The sequence below is a fragment of the Alosa sapidissima genome, chromosome 10, assembly GCF_018492685.1.
Source record: "Alosa sapidissima isolate fAloSap1 chromosome 10, fAloSap1.pri, whole genome shotgun sequence".
NCBI lineage: Eukaryota > Metazoa > Chordata > Actinopteri > Clupeiformes > Clupeidae > Alosa > Alosa sapidissima.
This window is the reverse complement of record NC_055966.1, coordinates 9,487,036-9,509,194: the sequence shown is the minus strand read 5'-3', so window position 1 is coordinate 9,509,194 and position 22,159 is coordinate 9,487,036. Positions and strand designations below refer to the sequence as shown.

The window sequence follows — 22,159 nt, the reverse complement described above, 5'->3', positions numbered from 1 at the left end:
TGTCAGTGATCTGGTGTGCCTCAGCAGCACAGGGGGGCCAGGCGCAGGGCTGGAGTGTGTGTGGGTGGGTGTGTGTGTGTGTGTGTGTGTGTGTGTGGGTGTGCAAGGGAGGAGGGTGGTGAGGGGTTGGTGTGTGCCATCTGTCACTGAGCGCCTGGCTCGCTGCTCTCTGGGGGGCCCGTACAGCGCCTCGCTGGATTGGAGAGAGTGTGAGCATCCGTGTGTGTGTGTGTCTGTGTATGTGCGTGCGCGTGCACGCTCACAATCCGGTTTGATCACTGGACCCTTCCCTGCTCACCTAAAACGTCTCTCTCCACTTCTCCATTCTGAGTCTCACTTCCTCCTATTCATGCACTTCACTGAACCCACCCTACATCCACCCACGTCCACCAACACCCACACACACACACACACACACACACACACACACACACACACACACACACATACACACACATCCATCCTCCACGGCACTAATGTGATCTCCCAACCATGCGCACGTCCCACATTCGGCAGCCCCGGCTGTCTCCCAGCCTGGCCCAGAGACTCAGGCTTGATCAGAGCGGACGGGCAGATGTTTCACACATTAGCCTTTTGTGCACCCGTTCCCCGACTCCTCCCCACACCCCCCACCCCCCAAGCGGGAGGGGCCTGTGGCCGCTCAGGGAGATGATGCTTCGGTCAAAGCTGCTCCGTCCTTCTGTTCGGCTCACCCTGGTCCAGGTTAAAAAGCTGTCCACAGAGATATCCACCGTCCTCGACTGTGGATGCTGTACAGTGCGAGTCTGCCACCGCTGTGAAAAGAACACTTCCCTTTTTTTTTTTTTAATCCATCAAATTGCTTCCCCCTCTGTAGTTTTCTTTAAGAGCCCAAAGTTTGTCGTGATGACGGGAGTGTTGTTTCACCTCAGAGAATTTTACTTTTATTACGGCTTTGTGGTGACACGACAATTCTGGAATAAATGGACCGTAGCAAAGAGCTAAATTATTTTTTCTTTATTGTGGTCTGTTTTAGAATTGTTTGTTTACTGAAATGGATTCATCCCTCCTTTCCCTTGGGCCTCTCTGTGGCAGCGGCAGCAGCAGGCGGATTGCAAAAAGGAAGCATTTCTGAGAGGGGGAGAAAGGCCATGACTGTTTATTAATTGATTTATTTATTTATCTGGTTGCCTGGTTATTAGGTTGCCTGGGAAACAGCTGCAGCTCCCTGTATTATTAAAGACACAATTTTCTTGAACTGCAGACCCAGATGTCTGAATAATTAATTTAGCGTATGAATTATCGCACAAAAGGCAGTCGACCACCCCCACCCCCACCCCACCCCTCTCAAACACACACACACACACATACACACACACACACACACACACCCTCCCACCCCCTCTGCCATCCTTTGAAATGAGCCTTTTTCTTATTGTTTAATGGACGGGACAATTTTGCACCAGAGTTTCCTCCCCTGTGTTTTTTTGCCAGTGCCCCCCCCCCCCCCCATTATACACCTCCACCCTCCCCACTCCCTCTTCCCTCCCCTTGGTGTGTACCTCCTCCTCTCCTCCCTCCTCCTCTCCTCCTCCCCTGGCATGGCTGTGGTTGCACTGAGCATGCCTGTGCATTTCTGCTCCCTTTCATTCCTCCATCTGTCTCCCTCTGCTCTCAGGCCTCTCTCCCTCCTCTCTCCTCCTCAGTCCCTCCCTCCATCCCTTCCTCTCTCCCTCCTCTCTCATTCTCAGTCCCTCCTCTCTCCCTCTCCAACCCTTTGGCTCTCTCCTGCCTCCCTCTCATTCTCTCACTCTGTTACTTCATATCCTTCCTGCCCCCCCCCCCCCCCTCTCTCTTTCACACTATCTTTTCTATCTGACACCTACCAGGTCTCCATCCATCCCTCTCTTTCTGATGTCCTCTCTATCTATCTATCTCTTTCTCTCTCCCTCTCTCTCTCTGTCTCTCTCTCTCTCCCACATCCTCTCCTCCTCCCTCTTTTGCCCTTTCTCTCTCCCTCTCTCTCTCTCTCTGTCTCTCTCTCTTAACCTGGTCTCCTCTCATGCAGCATAAGCAGCAGCAGTGGCAGCAGCAGCAATGGAGCCCTCCTGCCTGCCCCGCTTATCTGTGTCCCAGCGGTGCGGCGGGGGTCTGCGATACTCCTGCTCTCTCTCTCTCCCTCTCTCACCCCCCTCTTTTTTCCTCTCCGCTCTCTCCCCCCCCCTTCACTGTCTCCTCTGACAGACCACACAGGGCTTGTTCTGAGGCCCATTCGCGCTAATCTGATCAGGCAGGCAAATACGCCGGGAAAAGCGGCTTTAATGATCCCCCTAATTACCTCAAGTCAATACCAACTGTATTATTAGACTCCGGGAAAATATTCCATTAGGGTGCCCCCCGTGGGACCCCCCCTGCACGTAGCGGTGTCACGCGCCGCGCGCCCCCCACGCTTGTAATTAATTTTATTTACACACGCAGGAATGCACAAGGTCGCACCTGCAGCCCGGAGCCGCCTCGCCTCGCCTGGCCCGGCCCCCGGCTCGCCCGCCTAATCAGATCTGTCATAATTACCATTCTGCATGCTTCTGACACACGCCGAGAAATATTTCAATTTAACTGCAGCCTCTCCCTTGCTCTCTCGCTCTCAGTCTCTCTCTCTCTCTCTCTCTCTCTCTCCCTTGCTGCTCTCTGCCTCTCGCTCTGTCTTTTTGCCCTCTCTCTCTCTCCATGGCTCCCTCTGGTTTGTACACAGGGGCCCATAAGACTCAGCCGTGTGCATCCAGATGCATGCAGCTGTGGTGCTGTGGACTCTGCAGTCTTTGGGTTGGGGATGGCTGCTGTTTGCTCTTCCAGTGGCACCTCTTTTTGGCTTTTGCTACTATCATGCATAACGGGCCATTCACATCAGGAACCATAACTACAAACATAACTGTAACTATAAGGATATGAGTGTCCATACTGACCGACGATAAGGAAAGTGTCTCCTTGTGTTGATCAATGTGAAGATGTATATTTGATGGATTCGCATTTTGGCCGTCAGCTTTTTATCTTCCTAAAAATCACTCTGAAAGTGATCCCAGACGATACCGTTCTTCATGTCGTATCGTAGGTTATGTGTGAACATTGTCATTGATATAAGCTAGAGTGATCCCAGACGATAACGTTCTTCATGTCATATCGTAGGTTATGTGTGAACGTTGTCATTGATATAAGCTAGAGTGATCCCAGACGATAACGTTCTTCATGTCATATCGTAGGTTATGTGCGGACGTTGTCATTAATATAAGCTAGAGTGATCCCAGATGATAACGTTCTTCATGTCATATCGTAGGTTATGTGTGGACGTTGTCATTGATATTACTGTAGATAGAGTGATTCTTTTTTGCCTCTATTGTTATAGTTCTCGTTCTTGGTGTGAACAGCCCTTACAACTCCCTGTCTTTCACGTTTTCACCGCCTTTCTTCCTATCTTCTTTCCTTCAGTGTCTATCTCACTCTCTCTCTCCCCCTCTCTCTCCAAGTCCCTCTCTACATGTCTTTATAAATTCAGCTGGACTCTGATGGTCAGCTCTGCACATCAGCAGGTTCACGGGCGACGCTTTACACCTGTCCTGAGGGCCTTGCAGGGCCTCTCAAACTGCCCACACACCTCAGCATTCTCTGCTTCCTTGGATTTACTTTGCTTTTGGTACGGATTCAAACAAAAAAAAACGTTATTAAGAGCTCCAGTAATGTTGCCCCCTGTGTTGAACCAAGCTCGAGGTTTATTAATTTCCCAATATAATTTTATATTCCTCAGGTTTACACAGTACTACTTTTGTTGTGTGTTTGTTGAGAAGACTGCACAGGAAGGCCTCGCCCGAGCTGTTGCTCTCAGTGCATTTCATGGTGTTTAGGTCCTTCTGAAAGCAAACCTGTAGGCCAATTTAGAGTGCTGATTTAGCTGACATACACAATTTGCAGGTTTTATGCAGTTTTAATCCATAATTCAATAAGATCAGCCATGATTTATCAGCTTAATTACTCTCTGATATTAGCAATTAAACTCCAGCTTTGAATTAAATCTCAATCAAGTGCTTGTAATTGATGGACTCTTATTTCTTGTAGGGACGTGATGGGTTTCTCTCTCTCCCTCTCTCTCTCTGTATCTCTCTGTATCTCTCTCTTTCTCTCTGTTACCCTCTCTTGACTGTGGTTTACTGTACTCCACTGCATGTCAAGCTTCCTCCTATCTGTTCCTGGCTCACACCCTCCCACATCGGACCCTTGCTTGTTGAGTGTGGTTTCGCTCTCGCCTCCACCCAAAGCTGTGGAGGGGACAGGGAGGTGCTGGGATGGTATCGCTGACAGTTATGCAGGGTGGTGTTGCCTGCGAACAGGGACACACAATGATTAGTGGCTGTCAAGGAATTAGCGAGAAAGGTTTACTTCCATCTGCAGATTTTTTTAGTAAATGATTATAAATGAGTGTAAGGCTTGTCACTGGAATGAGTGTGTATTTCTCACAACATGTGTCCGTTTATTGGTTGGTTGTGATGAGCGAAAAATGATAATAAGTTACAGTAATTGAGGTTCAGGCTAGAAATAGACCACATGAATGATTCAAAGAAAATTCTGGAATGTAAAGGCCTGCTCTTAAGGTACGCCGCACAGTTTAAACAATCCCACGAATCTGCCTCCGCTCCATTTCACACAGGCAGCAGCACGTCATCGGCTGCGACAGCGAGGCAAACATCTGTTGCTCTAGTTCACCACCGCTATCGACATCGTTACATCGCCTCGACGCCACTATTGTATCTAATGATGTCATCTGCGCAGGCCCCGTTCGTCTCTCGCTCGTGTGCTTTGTGGTGTGTCAGAGACCAGGATGTTGGCTTGTCGCACGCAGGTTTCACGACGGTGACGCACCTCGTGCGCCTGCCAAAGTAAAAACAACAGCAGCCCCACAACAACGGCAGCAGCAACAACGGGGTGTTGTTATTTTCAATCTGGGTGACAACGTTTGTGGCTGAATGCTTCCGTGGGGTTGATGTGGAGTTCAGTGGGGGCATTGGCCCCATTCTCGCTCACTCGTTCACTCCTCGCCAAGAAAATTTGAATAAACGCTCAGAGCGCTTACTATTTTGCATAGCGAGAGATTCTCAAAATGTGTACGTTTTTCCTCTCTCTCTCTCTCTCTCTCTCACTCTGTCTCTCACTCTCTCTTTCCCTTTTTTGTCCACATGCCTATTTTTGGGAGCCAGTGTTTTGCTTATTGTTGCAGGAGATTCACATATGCCACGGGAACGCATTAATATTTCTTTGTCAGCAGATGGACATGCCGACCGTGAGAGTAGGCCCAGCTCGCTCGCTCTCGCTCGCTCGCCTTGCTTACAAACCCAACACACGTAACTTTGCAGAGCTCGCTCTCCCTCACTCTCTCTCTCCCTGTCTGAAAATAACAGGTTTGAACATACTGTATTATCTTTTGAGTTTATCTGCATAACATTGTCTGCCAACACTGGGCCTGTGCCAGGATCAAGGAGGGGGGTAGGAAGGGGGGGTAGAAACAATAATGCTTTGTCTGCTGCACTGTTACTTCTCTCTCCGACATGAAGATGTTTGTCTTTGCCGGGTTTTTTTTCTTTTCGTACAGCTCCATTTATTTTTTTTGTGTGTGTTGTTGTTCCTCACAGCCTCCTTGTGCTATCGAACACAGCCTCAACAATGGATCCCAATCTTTCGAGAAATTTCCAAAATTCCTTCTCCTCTCGCGCCCATACATCCCCGCCCTTCCATCCAACCCACTCATCTTGCACGTCCCCCTTTTTTTTTTTTTTTTTTTTTTTTTTTTGAATGGACAATCTGGCCACATCTGCTCCCAAGACCTCCCCATACCTCCTTTGTGTTTGTCTGCCAGAAACGGCCCTTTGCACTCCAGCATCAGATCAGGCGATTTTTTTCAAACGGCACGGCTGATAATCTCATCACGGTTAGCATGCTATTCTGAAGGGTGGAGAGAGGCAGGTCAGCTGGCCAGTGCATGGTGGCATTGTGGCCAATTACGGATGATAACAAGCAAATGTGATTATGAGGAAGGTGTTGCCGGGACCGTGTGACTGCACCGGGGAGTGTCGCTGGACTGCGTTCTCTTTTTCGCCTGCGCAGCGCAGCGTTGCGGCCCTGCAAGCATACTGCCTCGTTTATTAATGCGGCCGTTTTTTTTTTTTTTATTCCCCACCGAAGGGATGTGAATGCTGTGCTGTTCTCTCACAGAGCTGGCCTGTGCACTCATTGGCAGCTTGTGACTACTTACTCTCTCTCTCTCTCTCTCTCTCTCTCTCTCTCTCCCATTCTGTCTCTTCCTCTCTCCATCTCTATCACTCACTCTATCTTTTTCACCCCCTCCTTCTCTCTCTCTCTCTCTCTCTCTCTGTCTCTCCCTCTCTCGCTCTCAGTTCACATACACATGCACACTCGATGTGCTGCACCGCATAGCTGGGTGAATCTCGCGCATGAATTCCGCCATTGTGTTCCAAGAGAAATATTTTTATCAAAACGCCACTCGGCTATTTATACCGGCCGCACAATGGAGGCCCTGGCTGGCTGTGGGGGCCGGGCCAGCCAAGCCATTTATTCCCCCAGTGAATGTGCACCTCTTGACCTCTGCCCATGAACGGTAGAGACCTGGGAGGGGGCAGCAGCCGTCATGGCGGTCAGGTCAGAGCAGATCCGCTGCTGATAAACCAGAAACCAACCAATCATCCCACCCCCACCCCCCTCTCTCTTTCTTTGTGTCACTTTTCTTCTGACTGACTCCACTTTCTCTCTCTCTCCCACTCTCTTCTTTTGACACGACTCACCCTGAGAACTGAGGCCTCATGAGAAAAAATGGTAAAAAGGAAATCGGTCGCACTGCTGTTTCAGTATTAGCACGTTTGGAGGTGTGGGTGTCGTGGTTTCTCAGTCTTATCTCACAGGGATTTCTTTGCACTGTAAATTACATTCAAAATGAGACAAGTGAGTGTACGATTGTGTGAGAGTGTTAAGTTTTTCAAAAAGCCTCATTGTACGACTAGCAAACCAAGACATTATTTAGGATTATTTTAGATAGATTTGATCGATGGCAGAGAGGTGTCAGTATTTCTGACATGACTGCAGGCTTATCAGCGCTCGGGCGGGTTGCTTTTGGCTCTTCATGGAGTTGGAGGGGAAATGGCCAAAAAGCCAATTAGCCACACCCACCCAGAGTCCCCTCACCCTGCTCCTGTTCTGCGACCCCGCGGCTGCACTGTGTGTGGCAAGGCTCTGGAAGAAATGCAATTGGACACACACAAACGCATCGTCAGTGCTGGTGATGAGGGGAGAGCCGGGCTCCCAGGTCCTCTGCGTGTGACGTGATGTTTTTCGTTTGGGCCGCACAGTGCTCACTTGGCAAAGCTGTGATCGTTCGAGTAATTCATGTTGCTTGAGGGCCGTTGTTAGTGACCTCCATTAGATAGAATTTTTTGAAAGAATTTGCCTTTTGAAAGTTCTAGTTTTATGGCATGTTTGTTTTATCATCAGCTGCTTTGCTCATCAACAGAAATTGGATCTTCTCTTTTTTTTCGCGTTTGACTCTTTTTTTTTTTTTTTTTTTTTTTTTTTTGGATTGTTTCTTGTCTCGACAATTTTGAATGTGTGTTTTGGTGTGTGTGTGTGTGTGTGTGTGTTTTGGTGTGTGTGTGTGTGTGCGTGTGCTAGTAGTGTACAGTCTGGTGTGTGTGTGTTTGGGTGTGTTTGTATTGGAGGAAGGGGATGTTCCTCAATTCTGCAACCACAGACATCAGAGTAGGAACAGGGCCCAAATCCCTCCGCATGCAAATTAAAGAGACAACAATAACGGTGGCAGAGGAACAAGGTGGGCCTGCCTGTTCTCTCTCTCTCTCTCTCTGTCTCTGTCTCTGTCTCTCTCTCTCTCTCTCTCTCTCTCTCTCTCTCTCTCTCTCTCTCTCTCTCTTTCTCTCTCTCTCTCTGTGTCCAAAAACCCTCCTGGGTTTGATGTGGCTTTTGGGAGGAGTTGGAACAGGGGAATGCTGAGTTATCTCCACCATGCAGTGTGGCCGTGGCCTGTACTTGTGTGTGTGTGTGTGTGTGTGTGTGTGTGTGTGTGTGTGTGTGTGTGTGTGTGTGTGCGTGTGTGTGTGTGCGCACGTGTGTGTGTGGCTCTCTCTAAAAGGCAGGGCCGGGTGCTGGGTAATCCTGTGGAAATGAAAGGTGCTGCCGCACACTGGCCTGGAGATTACGACAGGGCTCTTGTCACGGCGCCAAGACAGGGCTGCTGCTGGCTCACGCCCTCTCAGTCCTCTTCATCTCTCTCTCCCTCCCTCCCTCCCTCTCTCTCTCTCCCTCTCTCCCTCCCTCCCGTTTATTCACTTTCTCCCTCTTGCCTTCCTCTGTCTCGTACCCCTTTCCTCGCTCAGCCGTTTCATTCCTCTCGTAGAACTGGCCACTTTTCGTTTCAACCTCTCCGCCTGATTCAGTTTTACCTCCAGCGTCTCTCAACGACTCCATCATTCTCAATCTCTCTCTCTCTCTCTCTCTCTCTCTCTCTCTCTCTCTCTCTCTCATTATCCACAAGTCTGTCCATCTTTGTGTTTCCCCACTCTTCCCTCGTACTCATTCTGTCACTCTCTCCATCCAGTTTCATGTTCTGAAATGTGACTTGGGGGATACATGGTCTACACAAGGAATAACCAGTCCTGGACTAACTCTCTATTTTGCTGCTGAAATGAGCATGTTTTGAAGAAATACCTCCAAGGGATGTTCAGTAGGAGTGCCAACACACTCTTCTTACTTTTACTCTGAAAAGGCCCCCTTCTGAAAGAAACTCAAGGTCCTAAAGTAAAAGAATAGAATAACATATTTGCTATGTATTTTCTGTATATGTAGTTCACCCAAGACGTCATGTACATTTAGAACCGTTTAGTGAAACATGACACCTTTCTGGAAGATGTGTGAACAAGCATTTGTGAAATAATTATCTTTTCATACACACATACACACACACAAACATACACACACGCACACACACACATACAGATCACAGTCACTCTGCAAAAAGCCATTTTATAATACGTTGTCAGATTTACATTAACATCAATATCACAGGAATAGATTAAAAACAAATAGTGTCCAGAACTCTCTGTTTCTCTAATCAGCAAATAAATATCAGCTCAGTATGGCTGTATTAACCTACTTAATAACTTTTAAAGACATACCTTAACCTTATTTTGATGTGTGTGACCGTGGAGAGCTTTAGATGAAATTTGTGTGATTGTGATGGCTGACTGTTCCTGTTGCCTGTTTGTGGGTGTGCAGGGCTGGCTGTGTGAGCTGCTTCGCTGGAAGGAGGACCCGTCTCCGGAGAACCGCACGCTGTGGGAGAACCTGTCCATGATCCGTCGGTTCCTAAGCCTGCCGCAGGCAGAACGCGACGCCATCTACGAGCAGGAGAGCAACGGGGGGCAGCAGCAGCAGCAGCACCACGGCGAGCGGCCCTCACACCTGCTGCACATGCCCGCCGACCCTCAGCAGGTCAGACACAGCACGCACGCACGCACACACACACACACGCACGCACGGACGCACACACATGCACACATTCTCTCACAAACATGCAGTGTTGTATAGAAATAAGCTGAAACACTGTACGAGACCTTAGATGGACAGAGACAGAGATACAAACGTTTGGGGCTCAGCCAGTGTTCCCAGTTTTTTCATCTGTACAAACGTACATACAAACGTATATGCATACTTATATACATACAAACGTGTATGCATACTTATATACATACAAACGTATATGCATACAGTACATCAGGGTTCCCACACATACATATATATGCATACAGTACATCAGGGTTACCAGTTACATACAAACGTATATGCACACTTATATACATACAAACATATATGCACACATACATACATCAGGGTTACCAGTTACATACAAACGTATATGCACACTTATATACATACAAACGTATATGCACACATACATACATCAGGGTTATCAGTTACATACAAACGTATACAGTACATACATCAGTGTTCCCACAGGTCATGGAATTTGTCATGGAATTTTAATAAAGTCTGTCTGTTCCAGACATGGAAAGTCAGGGAGTTTTGTATACTTTTTAGGGCAAAGTCAGGAAATGTCAAGTAATTTTACTGTAAAATCTACTTCCCAAAATACATTAATAGAAATATATTTCCAGGCAGCATTGGTGTTTATTGGAGTAATTTGTTTTTTCCATTACTTTGGTCAATGAAGTAATTTCAGTGTACCATTCATTATACAGCAGGTCATGGAAATTCAAGTTTTTTGTCAGCAAAAGTCATTTTCATGACTATTTACATTGTAGATTCATCAAAACTATTAATGAACACATGTGGAATTATGTACTTTAAAAAAAAGTGTGAAATAACGTGAAAAAACATGTCTTATATTCTAGTTTCTTCAAAGTTGCTATTTATTTTAAATTTAATACCATATTCAGCAAGCCATAACTTGACAAATATCGGGCCAATCTGTGGGCCAAATAACTTTGCATTCATTCATAGTTTTGATGCCTTCAGTGAGAATCTACAATGTAAATAGTCATGAAAATAAAGAAAACACATTGAAATAAGAAGGTGGCCTGTACTGTACATACACGCAGATAGAAAAACTCAGACACATACAGTACATACACACAAGTCAAAACATGAATGCACATTAAAGTACATACACACACTAACAACAGACATGTATACAGGTCCAGCTGCTAAGGGTCTGGGTAAATTATCTATGGAGTAGTTCTGAACACATGGGTACACACATGCTTGTGGACATTATCGAACCAATACGCACACACTCATGAACACACTTTGACTCACATTCACATATGATGACAGCAAATGCACACACACACACACGAACACACACACACACACACACACACACACACACACACACACACACACACACACACACACACACAATCATGCACACACATACACACATACACACACACAAACACACCTGCAGCATGTCTGTGGGGATCCCTGCAGGTCACTTCTGTGCTCTCTCTCTCTTTCTCTCTCACTCACACATACACACACACACACCTACACACACACACCTACACACCTGCTTGTTTTTCTGACAGTTTCCCCACATGCCATCCTTGCTGGCAGTCTCACTCTTGCCACACACAGTGACACACCCACACTCATCCACCCCCACACACACCTGCTGTACATCCTGATAGACCCCCTACGTGTCAGCTGTGGATTCCAACTTAGCTGCGCACAAGTGCACACATACACATACACACACACGCACACACACACACACGCACACACACACACACACACACACACACACACACACACACACACACACACACATACACAGATAGAGAGAGAGAGCCACACCTGCAGGACATCCCCACAAACCTCCCTGCAGGGTGTCAGCTCTCTCTCTCTCTCTCTCTCTCCGTCACACACACACACACACACACACACACACACACACACACACGCACACATCTAGCCTCATATTAAACAAACCTTCATATAATCATATCATCAATTTAAATCACTGAATGTTGGAGCTACACACGAAACGATTTACTTGCAGATGTGAGCTTGATCAGTTATTGTTTGTTTAGTGAAAAACATATGGTTAGTCAGAGAAAATGCCTGATGTTCTAATTTCAAAATATTTAAAAATCGGTTATATACTGGAGTTAATTGAAGCGCGTTCTAATTTTCTAACATCAAAATATTACCAGAATAATAAGAAGTTTTGTGGAAATTTCCATGAGGGATTTCTTCCACGTATACTTGGATAGGCTTTTGAATGCATTGATTGCTTTAGTTTGTTTGTTTGATAACTCTGATTTTCTTTTTCTCTTTTTATGTACAAAAAAAATCACAAACAATAACGATGAGATGAAAATCTAGTCCCCTTCTTTATAAGCTTTCCATCAGCAATGGTAGCTTGAGACCTTCCTGGATATGCTATCTGCAACACTTTTCTCAGAGCTACTCAAAGCATCACAGTACTGGCGAGGGTGGCCCAGAAATAAACAGTTCTGACTGTTCAATGGGCGCTAATCTTTGCAAGCCCAATAGACCAAACATGAAAACAATGTCATGTTACCAGGCAAATGCACTGTGTTTACACTAACGTCTTCTTGGATTAAACATGGACATCGATAGCATTCACACACACTATCTCTCGACCCCAGTCCTGCCATGAATTGACCCTTTGATTTAGACTTGGCAGTTGCATTTGAATGGAGGCTGATACAAAGTCAACTGACTGTAATTTTTTTCCTTAAAAGTTTGTTATGCTGGGAATTTTATTTAACCATGTTAAAACAAATTTGACAAGCAGTCAAAATAACAATTCAATCTACATACCTAAGTCTACCCTATCCAACCCCTCCTTTTTTATTAGAGGGTAGATATTTCTTACTAATAGTGCCATAGACACTAACAGGACACTGGACTTTTTCGTCTTTTGCGCCTTTTCGTCTTTTTCTGATTTTTGGAAAATCGATGACCAGTGTGCACGCTCTTCTCCCTTTGCACTACTGCCTTAACTAGTGTGTCAGTGGTTAACACCATCTCTTGCACCATCTCTTGCTTTTTTTCTCCACCCCCCCACCCTTATCCCAGCAGCCTCCATCCCAGATGCAGCATCCTATGCCCCAGTCTCACCACACTCCTCCACACCAGCCCCATCAGCAGCCCCAGCACCATCAGCAGCACCACCATCAGCACCAACAGCAACAGCAGCAGCAGCAGACAGGGCCCAGGCTGCCCCCACGCCAACCCTCCACCGCCTCCCCGGCCGAGAGTGAGGACGACAGCGGGCGCAAGTCACGGCCGCCCAGCCGCATCTCCCTGGAGGCGCTGGGCATCCTGCAGAGCTTCATCCAGGACGTGGGGCTCTACCCGGACGAGGAGGCCATCCACACGCTCTCAGCCCAGCTGGACCTGCCCAAGCAGACCATCATCAAGTTCTTCCAGAACCAGCGCTTCTACGTCAACCATCCCGGCAAGAGCAAGGAGTCGGCCGGCTTCTCTCCGGTGACCCCAGCAGTGGTTGCTGCGGCGGCAGCGGCAGCCGCCGCCACCACCACCACCACCACCACCGGCATGGCCGAGCAGGAGCTGACAGACTTCAAGGAGGGCGGCGAGCTCCTGGACGGGCTGGACGAGGGCACCCAGACCAACAGCACCATCTTCTCCATCAAGCTGGAGGAGCACCTGGCGGCCGAGAGCCAGGCACAGGCTGAGCAGGAGGCCAAGGAGTAGCCAGTAGCTCTCCTCTCACCTTCTCTCTCTAGGTCTGTGGTCTGAACGAGTGTCTCTCTTCCTTTTAGTCTTTCTCTCTCTCTCTCTCTCTCTCTCTTATTGCTCATTTTCTCTCTTTCTCCTTTTTCTCTCACTCTTTCTCTCGACTCATCGTATGGCCAACACCGATGGACTCTGTTGCAGACAGACTCAGTTGATGCTGCGGTGTTCTGCCTTGCCCATTTTGTAAATCCTGTATTATTCACTGTAAAGACTGACGCATCATTTAATAACTCGCACAAAAAAAAGATAAAAGATGAAAACGGAAAAAAATCTAAGTCTGTTGCTGTGGATAATTGCTGACTGCACTTGATGTCTGTTGTTTTTACACTGATTTTGAGCTACTGATTTACCATTTAAAAAATGAATTCAATGGAGTTTGATAGACTTTGATAGATGTTTACGTATGTGGTGTTAACTGGATTTTTAAACGCATATGAAACTGAAGCAAAGAGGAGGACCAGGCCTTAATGTTGAGGTACGGAGTCTAGAACCTGCTGACTGATTTGTTATTCTCTTAAAAAATAAATGAATAAACATACAAATAAATAAAAACAACTCAGTGTGACAAATCACTCAAACTCTGGACCCTCTGATCTTTGGGCTCATTGGGGAGTTTAGCTCAATCTTATCATTTGTTTGGAAGAAAAGATAAATATATTATATAAACATATATTAATTGTAAAAAATATACAGTCTTAAAGAAAACTATGCCAACAAATGCCTTGTACTATATGGCACTGCCGATGTTAAGATTATTTTGCAAACCTTTGTCACTGTAATTTTCGGGATCTCCAAGCAGTTAGAAAGAAATGTGAATCACAACCTATGTTTGTTTGTTTATTTCCATGATTTTTGTTGTCCTACGTTATTTATTTGCAGTTCATGCAGTATTCTGATGTAATTATGATTTTGGAAAGTTTCTGTTACATAGCGCTTTTTATTTTACTGAACTTTTTCTATTTATAAATGTCATTTTGATGGGCAGTAAAATCAAAAGTGTCTTAACATTTTAAATGGAAAATGTGCTTTAATGGTTGCCTATGAAAAAGTGCTGTATGTCGAGCAACTCATGCTATAAGCTTCACAATTAATGTTGTATGCAATTTTTACTATCATGCAAATAAGCTTAGGTCAATTACTAACCTATAGGACACCTTAGAGAGAAAAACATATGCAATTTGTGTGAAAATAGATGTTTGCCATGTGTCTTCCTTTGGTTAACAATCCAATTCGAAGCTATTCCTGTATAAATACTCTGTATAAAAAAGTGTTTCTTTTTTTATGAGTTTAATGCAATGAGAACACCAGTTATTTTGTTACAACTGACTGTTTTATAAGTGTTTCTCTGTTTCTTTATGCAGAAATGTTCTAACTAGGAGTGGTTATTGATTGTTAATGACACAATTAAACTGTTTGTATTGTACTCCAGAATCTTTGTATTCATGTGACCAGGTTGAAAGAATGATATAGAGATGTGAGTCGATATACCATGAAATGGTAGTGTAACAACCAGTAGTTAACAACAATGTCTTTTCACACTCTCAACCCAAAACAATGATGAATACTCAGACTTTCACTGTATATCAGGAAGCAACAGGAATGCTGACTTTTTTTTCTGCCATCAAGAGAGACTTTGGCATCCAGTGTTGATGTTGGTTTATAGAGCACCGGTTCATTTTTTTCTTCCTTGTGTTTTTTTGTTCTTGTTTGCAGCATGTCTGAACTACACTGATAATTAAGGGTAAATAAATCAGTGGTGTTAACGCCTTTGTTAATTAACCCATCCAAAGGGAGAGTGCAGTGTAGGAGCTGTGGAGATGCAGTGGTCTCTCGCTGATCTCCAGGTAAGCCTTGGCATGGTGAATTCATTTGAGCTGTTCACACCTACCAGAAATGTGCCACCCATTCTGGGCTTTCTTCCACATACAGCTTGCTCTTTTTAAAGAATGAATGTGTGTGAGTATGTGCATATCCGTGCCAGTATGTGTGGTGTGTGAGTGCCTCCAGTTTGCAGTTTGCTGTTCAAACACACCAGTGTGTACACACACACACTCACACCACACCACAGATGGGTCCTCCTTTTTAAAGTTTGATGTAGACCCTGCTGCAGCAGAATGGCAATGTTTTATCATGCTTTAATAATTACAATTTGGTTCCATTTCAGTTCTGTGCAAATGCACAGCCGCACAACAGCAACCAATTCATGTTATACTCATTGGAGGGTCCAGTGAATGTCTAATAATTTGATTCCTCCATCATCCCTCAAGAGTTATGAACTATTTTCCAGTCACAGCTTCCGCAGGATCTGAGATGTCAACACAACAATACGTTTGTGATTGGACCCCTCTGTACTCTGCACTACACTACATGTGGAGAATAGGAGATTCTGTTAATTGCTTCCAATTCCCCATCCTTGATTGCACCTCTACATCTGTCATTAACATCTATATAAAATCATCAGTGACACTAGGAACACCCAGCTTCCAAGGAGCTTCAATAAGTAAACAGAATTTCCGCTCACGTGGAGCGTAAACAGTATCACCACTGATGGGCGACACCTGGGTTTAGGAGCACCCCCCCCCCCCTGCCCCCCACTGCACAGGATGTGGGGTTCGGAGGCGGCTGAGACTGTTCCGTACGTGCGTTTGGCTGATGATGGCTCTTGAGGCTACTGTTCCATCTGCAGCGTCAATGCTAATAACTTGTCCAGTTGAAGTGCTAGCCACAGTGCACATGTGCGCAGTACCAGGAAGAACAACGTCTGATGTAAAAAGAAAGAGTGAAAGCTAATGGACAATAAATGGATATGTGTCCATGGCAAACATACTGGGCAGGTGTTAAACAGGTGAATGGATCTGTTGTGGTTGTCAAGACAAGCTCAGGTCCTGTTTTTGGTGGGGATTTGGGCAGGTAGTGAAAAAGAAGAGAAGGATTTCAGCTAAAAAAAAATCCCTGTCCTCAGCATGAGCGGACTACTCCACAGCACAGCTTTGAGGCTGGAAGCTGACGAGTTCCCTCCCCTTTCTTCTATTGACAGGGAGCCCTCCATGTTTGTTTTCACTTTCAAAGTCTGTTTGTTTTCTATTCCAGTGTTACTTCATGCAAATTCTGTAATATTTTACTTTGGCTGACAGTGGGAGGTCTGGAAGGAGTGCTCTGGCAAAATGGAGAAATGGAGGGCTGTTGGCTTCCTTGCCAGCGACAGGCTTTCAATGCTTTTCAAGGGACTGAATAGTGCATCATGGGGTATGTTTGCACATTGCTCTGTACACATATTAAATTTCAAAATAGCCCAGAATGATTATGTCTTGCCTGAGACGTGAAGATTCACTTTAATGTGTGTGGTGCTCACGCCGTATCGCTGAACACTGAACGCTCTGAGATAAGCCACTGAGCACAGTAGAGACCAATGCAATTGGCTCTCAAACTTCCTTCCTACGTTCACAGTAGGATGGTTCTTTGTTTGGTTAAAAGACACCAAGATGGCATTGATCTACACACAATAGGGCACCAACATGGTCACCTTCCTTCAAATATACAGCAAATCAATTTTCCAAAATCCATTTCACTAGGGTCCAGTTAGAAAGGCTGGGCCCACTACAGCTCCCTGCATTTTAAACCGGAATATTGAATGCTATTCCAAGTAGTCAATTTTGCATGGTCTTTAAATCAGTGTATCAAACAGGGGTCAACAAAAGGTCAAATACTAGAGCTATTTACCGTGTATTCATAGATAGGAGCTTTTAATTTTTAATCTCTTTAAATCTGTCCTCAATAAAGACTCATTCATTTTCTTATTTAATCACTTGTCTACTGCCTGATGGACAACAGGCCTTAAAAATAAGCAAATTTATTACCACGATCCAAATATACTACACTGTACCATGGCATTGTTCAGATGTATAAGTGGTTGCTGAGGAAAAAGCTTAAGTGTCGGCTCATCAGACTTCAACCTCCGATTATAAGAGCATCATGCTCAGGTTGCAGCACAACAATAGCAGGTCTGCCTCATGCTGGGAGTCCTCTGCTGCCTACCCAGTAGCCCTTGGGACTGCGCAGTAAATCAAACAGGAAATGCAGCAGAAACGCTAATAAAGTTATTATAATGATAGCGATCTCCGCGGAATCGCTTGGCGTAAATCAGGAAGTTCTCCATCTCCTGCTGCTCTGTTTGGCAACTCGAACGTTTAAACTGTTTTCCTTTTTTTTTGTCTTTTTTTCTCTCCCCCCTGCCTCCTCCCCTCTGTGATGTAGAGGAGAGGAAACAGAAGGTTGGGTGTGGGAATTAATAGCATTAATCGCTGTGGTGCGTTCCTCTCCAGCTCTCTCCTCTGCCCTTTACCTCCTGCTCTAGAAGCAGAAACAGATTAAACAGAGGGGGCAGCCCTAGGGGAGGCAGGCATCTTCCTGAACATATTAATTTTAGCACACACACAACACACACACACACACACACACTCTCTCTCTTTCTCTTTCTTTCTCTCTTTCTCTCTCACTCACTCTCATGCACGTGCACAAATATCACACACACACACACACACACTCAAACACACAGAGAAAGGGAGGGATAGACACACACAAACACACACACACTCACACACCATCAAACACACAAAGAGAGGGAGGGGTAGACACACACACACACAAACACATGAATATGCATATTAATTTACAGGAAAGCACCAGGCCTCAGCATTGTAATTTACTTTATTATATTTTAATTTTAATGTTGATCAGAGCAGCCTATGCAGCACTCACAGATATTTCTACCACAACTTTTCAATGCATACAATATGTTCCTGAGAGCTGGTTAATGTATAAAAATACATGACAGGACAGTGGGCCTGTCACATAGGATACACATCAAATGGCATGCACTCTAACCTGATAGAAGGAAGCATACTTATTGGCACTGAGAGAAAACTGCTTAGGCTCTCCTAATGATGGCCATTATTTAAAAGTAAAGCCATCTATATCCAGAGACATTGAAAGGCCATCTAGTCAATAAATCAGTCAAATGAATGAGTTGTGGCTCCTCTGCTTAAACTTTTGGGTAATCCGTTTTTCCCTCCCTGGATGGAAGCTAATAGTTTGTTTTCCATCCCCTTCCCCTCTTTATGCAGACCAGATACTGTAGCATCACTCCTGAAGGAATGTCAAACGGAAAGCAGAATCATGGGCAGTTCAGTGAACATTGCTGTGGCCATATCTGTATTTCCAGTTAAATTATTTTTGTGCTGTAATTGCATTTAAAGCAGGAGGCTTCCCCCAGAACAACGTCTGACTCTGCACTGGGCCAGCTCCAGAATGGGACCAATCTATCTGGGTCATTGGGCATCACAGAGCATCAGTGCTGCTTTAGAGACCTCACTCTGTTATAAAATATCACAGACTATCAGAATATCAAAGAAAGTAAATGCTGTGTACGATGAAAAACAACCAAGCTTTTCCTCAAGTCTCAGTCTCAATGCTTGGGACATTGTTAAAGGAGAATCTTAAAAGGATCTGTTGTTCCTTAGTGTTAGTTAGTATCATTCTGATGTCTCGGTTTCCTTTCAGTTGGCACAGGTAATGGTAAACTTACTGTTTTTGATGATGTGATAAAACTCCATTGATCCTGGAGGAGATAAACACAGAGATAAACACTCTGGCAGTCAAAATACTATTTTTACCAGAAATGGAGTCAAAACACACATCTGATGATGATTCACTGTACTGTTATCAAACTGGAAAAAAAACCCTTGCGGTCTGTTTCATACATGCATTTTGACAAAAAGTAGATATTAGAACTCTAGCATTCAAGGCCTGGTGTTCTGGTGTGGGCCTTTGATGATCTCAGCGATTTCTTCCTGGTTGCAAGACCCCCAGACAAAAGGTTCAAGAGCCCCTAATGTTATGTTTTGATGCACAGAGGGGAAATGGGAGTGTAGTCTCTCAGCCCTTTATTGTGCTTCAGTCCGTATTAATAGAAACTCTTGTGTTGTGATGTGCCAACGCATGCTAGATTTCCACTAAAGACAAAATGTGCCAGGGCTCACTGAGGTTTCACAGCTGTTTGTTTCAGTATGATTAGGTTCTGACAGAGAGAGAGAGAGAGAGAGAGAGAGAAGCTCACCACAGAAAGGTGATACTGTGTCAAGCACCTCTGTTGATAGCATGATGTATTCTGCAAATGAGTGCCTTTCTCAGTCCACACATAAGATGAACCAGAGTAATACCTTTTTAGGTCACACCAACACAGTTATGGCATAACGCTGTCAGAACGCTACCCTAACAAGTGGAGAGTTGATCGGGGAAAATGGACTCAGCAAAAAGTTCATGAACTATCAGTGACAAGAATACTAATTGATGATCTCAAAGGGAAAACATTTAGAATACAGGGCGGCGTTTTCCCATTAATATTATTACCATGTATGTGGGCATCACTGCAAGAAAGGTGATTTAAACAGGGTCGTATTTTTAGGCTTGAACATTATTACTTTCCACCAATCCTACCAACATAATTAAATCAATTGTCACTCACTCATGATTTGGTTTGCCTTGGAGAGACTGAGCTGAAAGCTCTACACATACTGTATGTAGTCAATAACAAATACTTCAAAAACATGCAGAAATGTTTAATCAATGTTTCGATTAACTTGTGCATTTGACAGAAGAACTAGTTGTTTTAATAAATTCGTTCTTTTGTGGCCTTCCCCTGTATCTTATGGGTCAAGTCCGACGGTGTATATGCCTGGGTTGATGCGAGCGGTGATGCGTGGTGAATGGTGGCGTGTCACAGACCCTCGCGTGGTGCAGTGTGAGTGCAGTGATTCGGAGCACAGCTGGATGGCAAGATAAACCACACACAAGCACACACAAGCACACACAAGCCAGCCAGCCATCTAGCCAGCCATCCATCAATCGAGAGGCAGCCCAACACCAGCAGCACCCAACAGCAATGACAATGACAGCAACAGCATCAGCAGCAGCATTGCAGGAGGAGGAGGAGGAAGGAGTCCAAACGCACAACAAAAGTCTGTCCAGGACCCGTGAGTGGTGCAGTGATGAGGTTAAGGCCCAAATCAACACGCAGAAACATGTGTGTGACAACGAGCTCCAGCCAATCCAAGCGGTTCCAGCAGCCAGCTGCCCCCAGCCTCGAGTCAGCGCCCACCTGCCAGGAAGCAGACACTCGATTGCCACATGAGGGAAGCAGGGCAGAGATGGGCCAATCAGACGCTGTCTTGGCAGCCTTCCTGGGAGAGCAAGAAGGCTGGCTCACGTGGGCACTGCCAGACTAGCACACACTGAATCGCCTCTCTTAAGCTCAATTATAAACAATATTTATTTTACATTACAGAATATTAGCGTCACAAAGGTATATATACTATGCCGTCGCATGTGACGTCTCAATTCTAATGCTGTTTGTAGGCTACAGCCCTCTACCAGCTGTGTGACATCTTACAAAATATTCATTAATCAAAATCTGACACAAATCCCAGTTAACACCACTGACACATGACCTGCAGGATGATTCTAATGCACTCTGTGTGTGGTATAGGCCTTCTGTACTTTACCATAACTGATTGCTAACAAAACACCTCTCAGGGGCTCAACTGAGATGTTGCCAGGCAACCACACAGTAGTGGTATCTAAGCAAAGGTGCCGTGCTGTGTATGCATATCCATATGTGTTGTTTGCAACATATGATTGCATCAGTCTGTCCAACTTTACAGCAAAGGAAAGTAGGGACTGAATTGTCAACACCAAGGTAGGCAAGGGCCGACAATGCACTGAGCATGGTTAATTAAAGATGTTCTTGACTCTCAAACATTCAAAGTATGTCAGCATAGACTTCATACATGTCACTAGTCTGACATACCCTGGATAGTGTGTTTGATGAAGATGTCTTGCAAATTGTACACAGCATATGGAAATGACATATCTTTACAATAATGTAGCACCTTTTCAGGTTGTTCCTTACGAGTGCACCTAACAGCTGTGAATAAGGCTACATTGTGAAGCAAGTTTAACAAAATTGCAGTTCAGATGGTTGCAGTGTGTGATACTGTGGATGAGAGAGGCAGAAATGACTTTGCACAAAATATGGCTGCACCTCACACACAGTCGTCTTGGCTTTTTCAGCTGCATGATTATAGAGGTCACTTTCTTGTCCAGTCACACCGTCGCGTTGGACCCTTCCCAGCACAGTGGACGGGGAACAGCCCACCTCTTCCAAGAACCAGGGGATGGGAAATACAGTCAGCATGCCCTGACCGAAAGCGACATACAGTGTGGAGGGACACTTCATCAGTGCGTGTGCTCTGTGGGAATTGAGCCTCTCTGACGCTGATGCTATTGACATGTGCAACAATTACAGTAGAGCCGCACACGAGAACATGGCACCACGTCCCGCTCTCTCCATCCTCTCGTCGTGACCTTAACCACGCAGCATTTGGAGGCAGCCAAACAATTTGCTAAACAACACAGTCATCGCCATTTGCTTGGTGTGCACCCCCCCCCCCCCCCCCCCCCTTGTTAATTTTCTGGGATTTCGCTTGAAGTGGCCACTTATTATCTCGAGCACTAATTGAACCCATTTCCCTTTTCTAAACCTGTCTCCCTGCATTCATTGTAAAGCAATAACTCATCGATGAGAGTCCGCAAACCACTCGTTCTGGCTTTACCACTCAGGCGCTGACCAAAACTGACACATCACACATACACACACACACACACACGCACATGCACACGCACACGCACACGCACACGCACACGCACACACACCCACACAAACACATTCACACACACACACACACACACA

General features: G+C 45.4%; 1 protein-coding gene across 17 annotated transcripts in view; it reads left to right on the top strand.

Annotated features, from left to right (window-relative positions):
* The window catches only part of LOC121721501 (DNA-binding protein SATB1), a 52,841-nt gene extending 38,065 nt beyond the window's left edge, over window positions 1-14,776 (top strand). For 16 of the 17 annotated variants that reach the window (XM_042108487.1, XM_042108480.1, XM_042108486.1 and 13 more), the window contains 2 exons: window positions 9,319-9,534; window positions 12,670-14,776. In XM_042108487.1, coding sequence (XP_041964421.1) covers window positions 9,319-9,534; window positions 12,670-13,311 — 858 coding nt within the window. In that variant the 3' untranslated portion in view covers window positions 13,312-14,776. The remainder of the gene's footprint in view (window positions 1-9,318; window positions 9,535-12,669) is intronic. The other variant, XM_042108478.1, reaches the window with a different exon arrangement.
* Window positions 14,777-22,159: the final 7,383 nt, after the last annotated feature.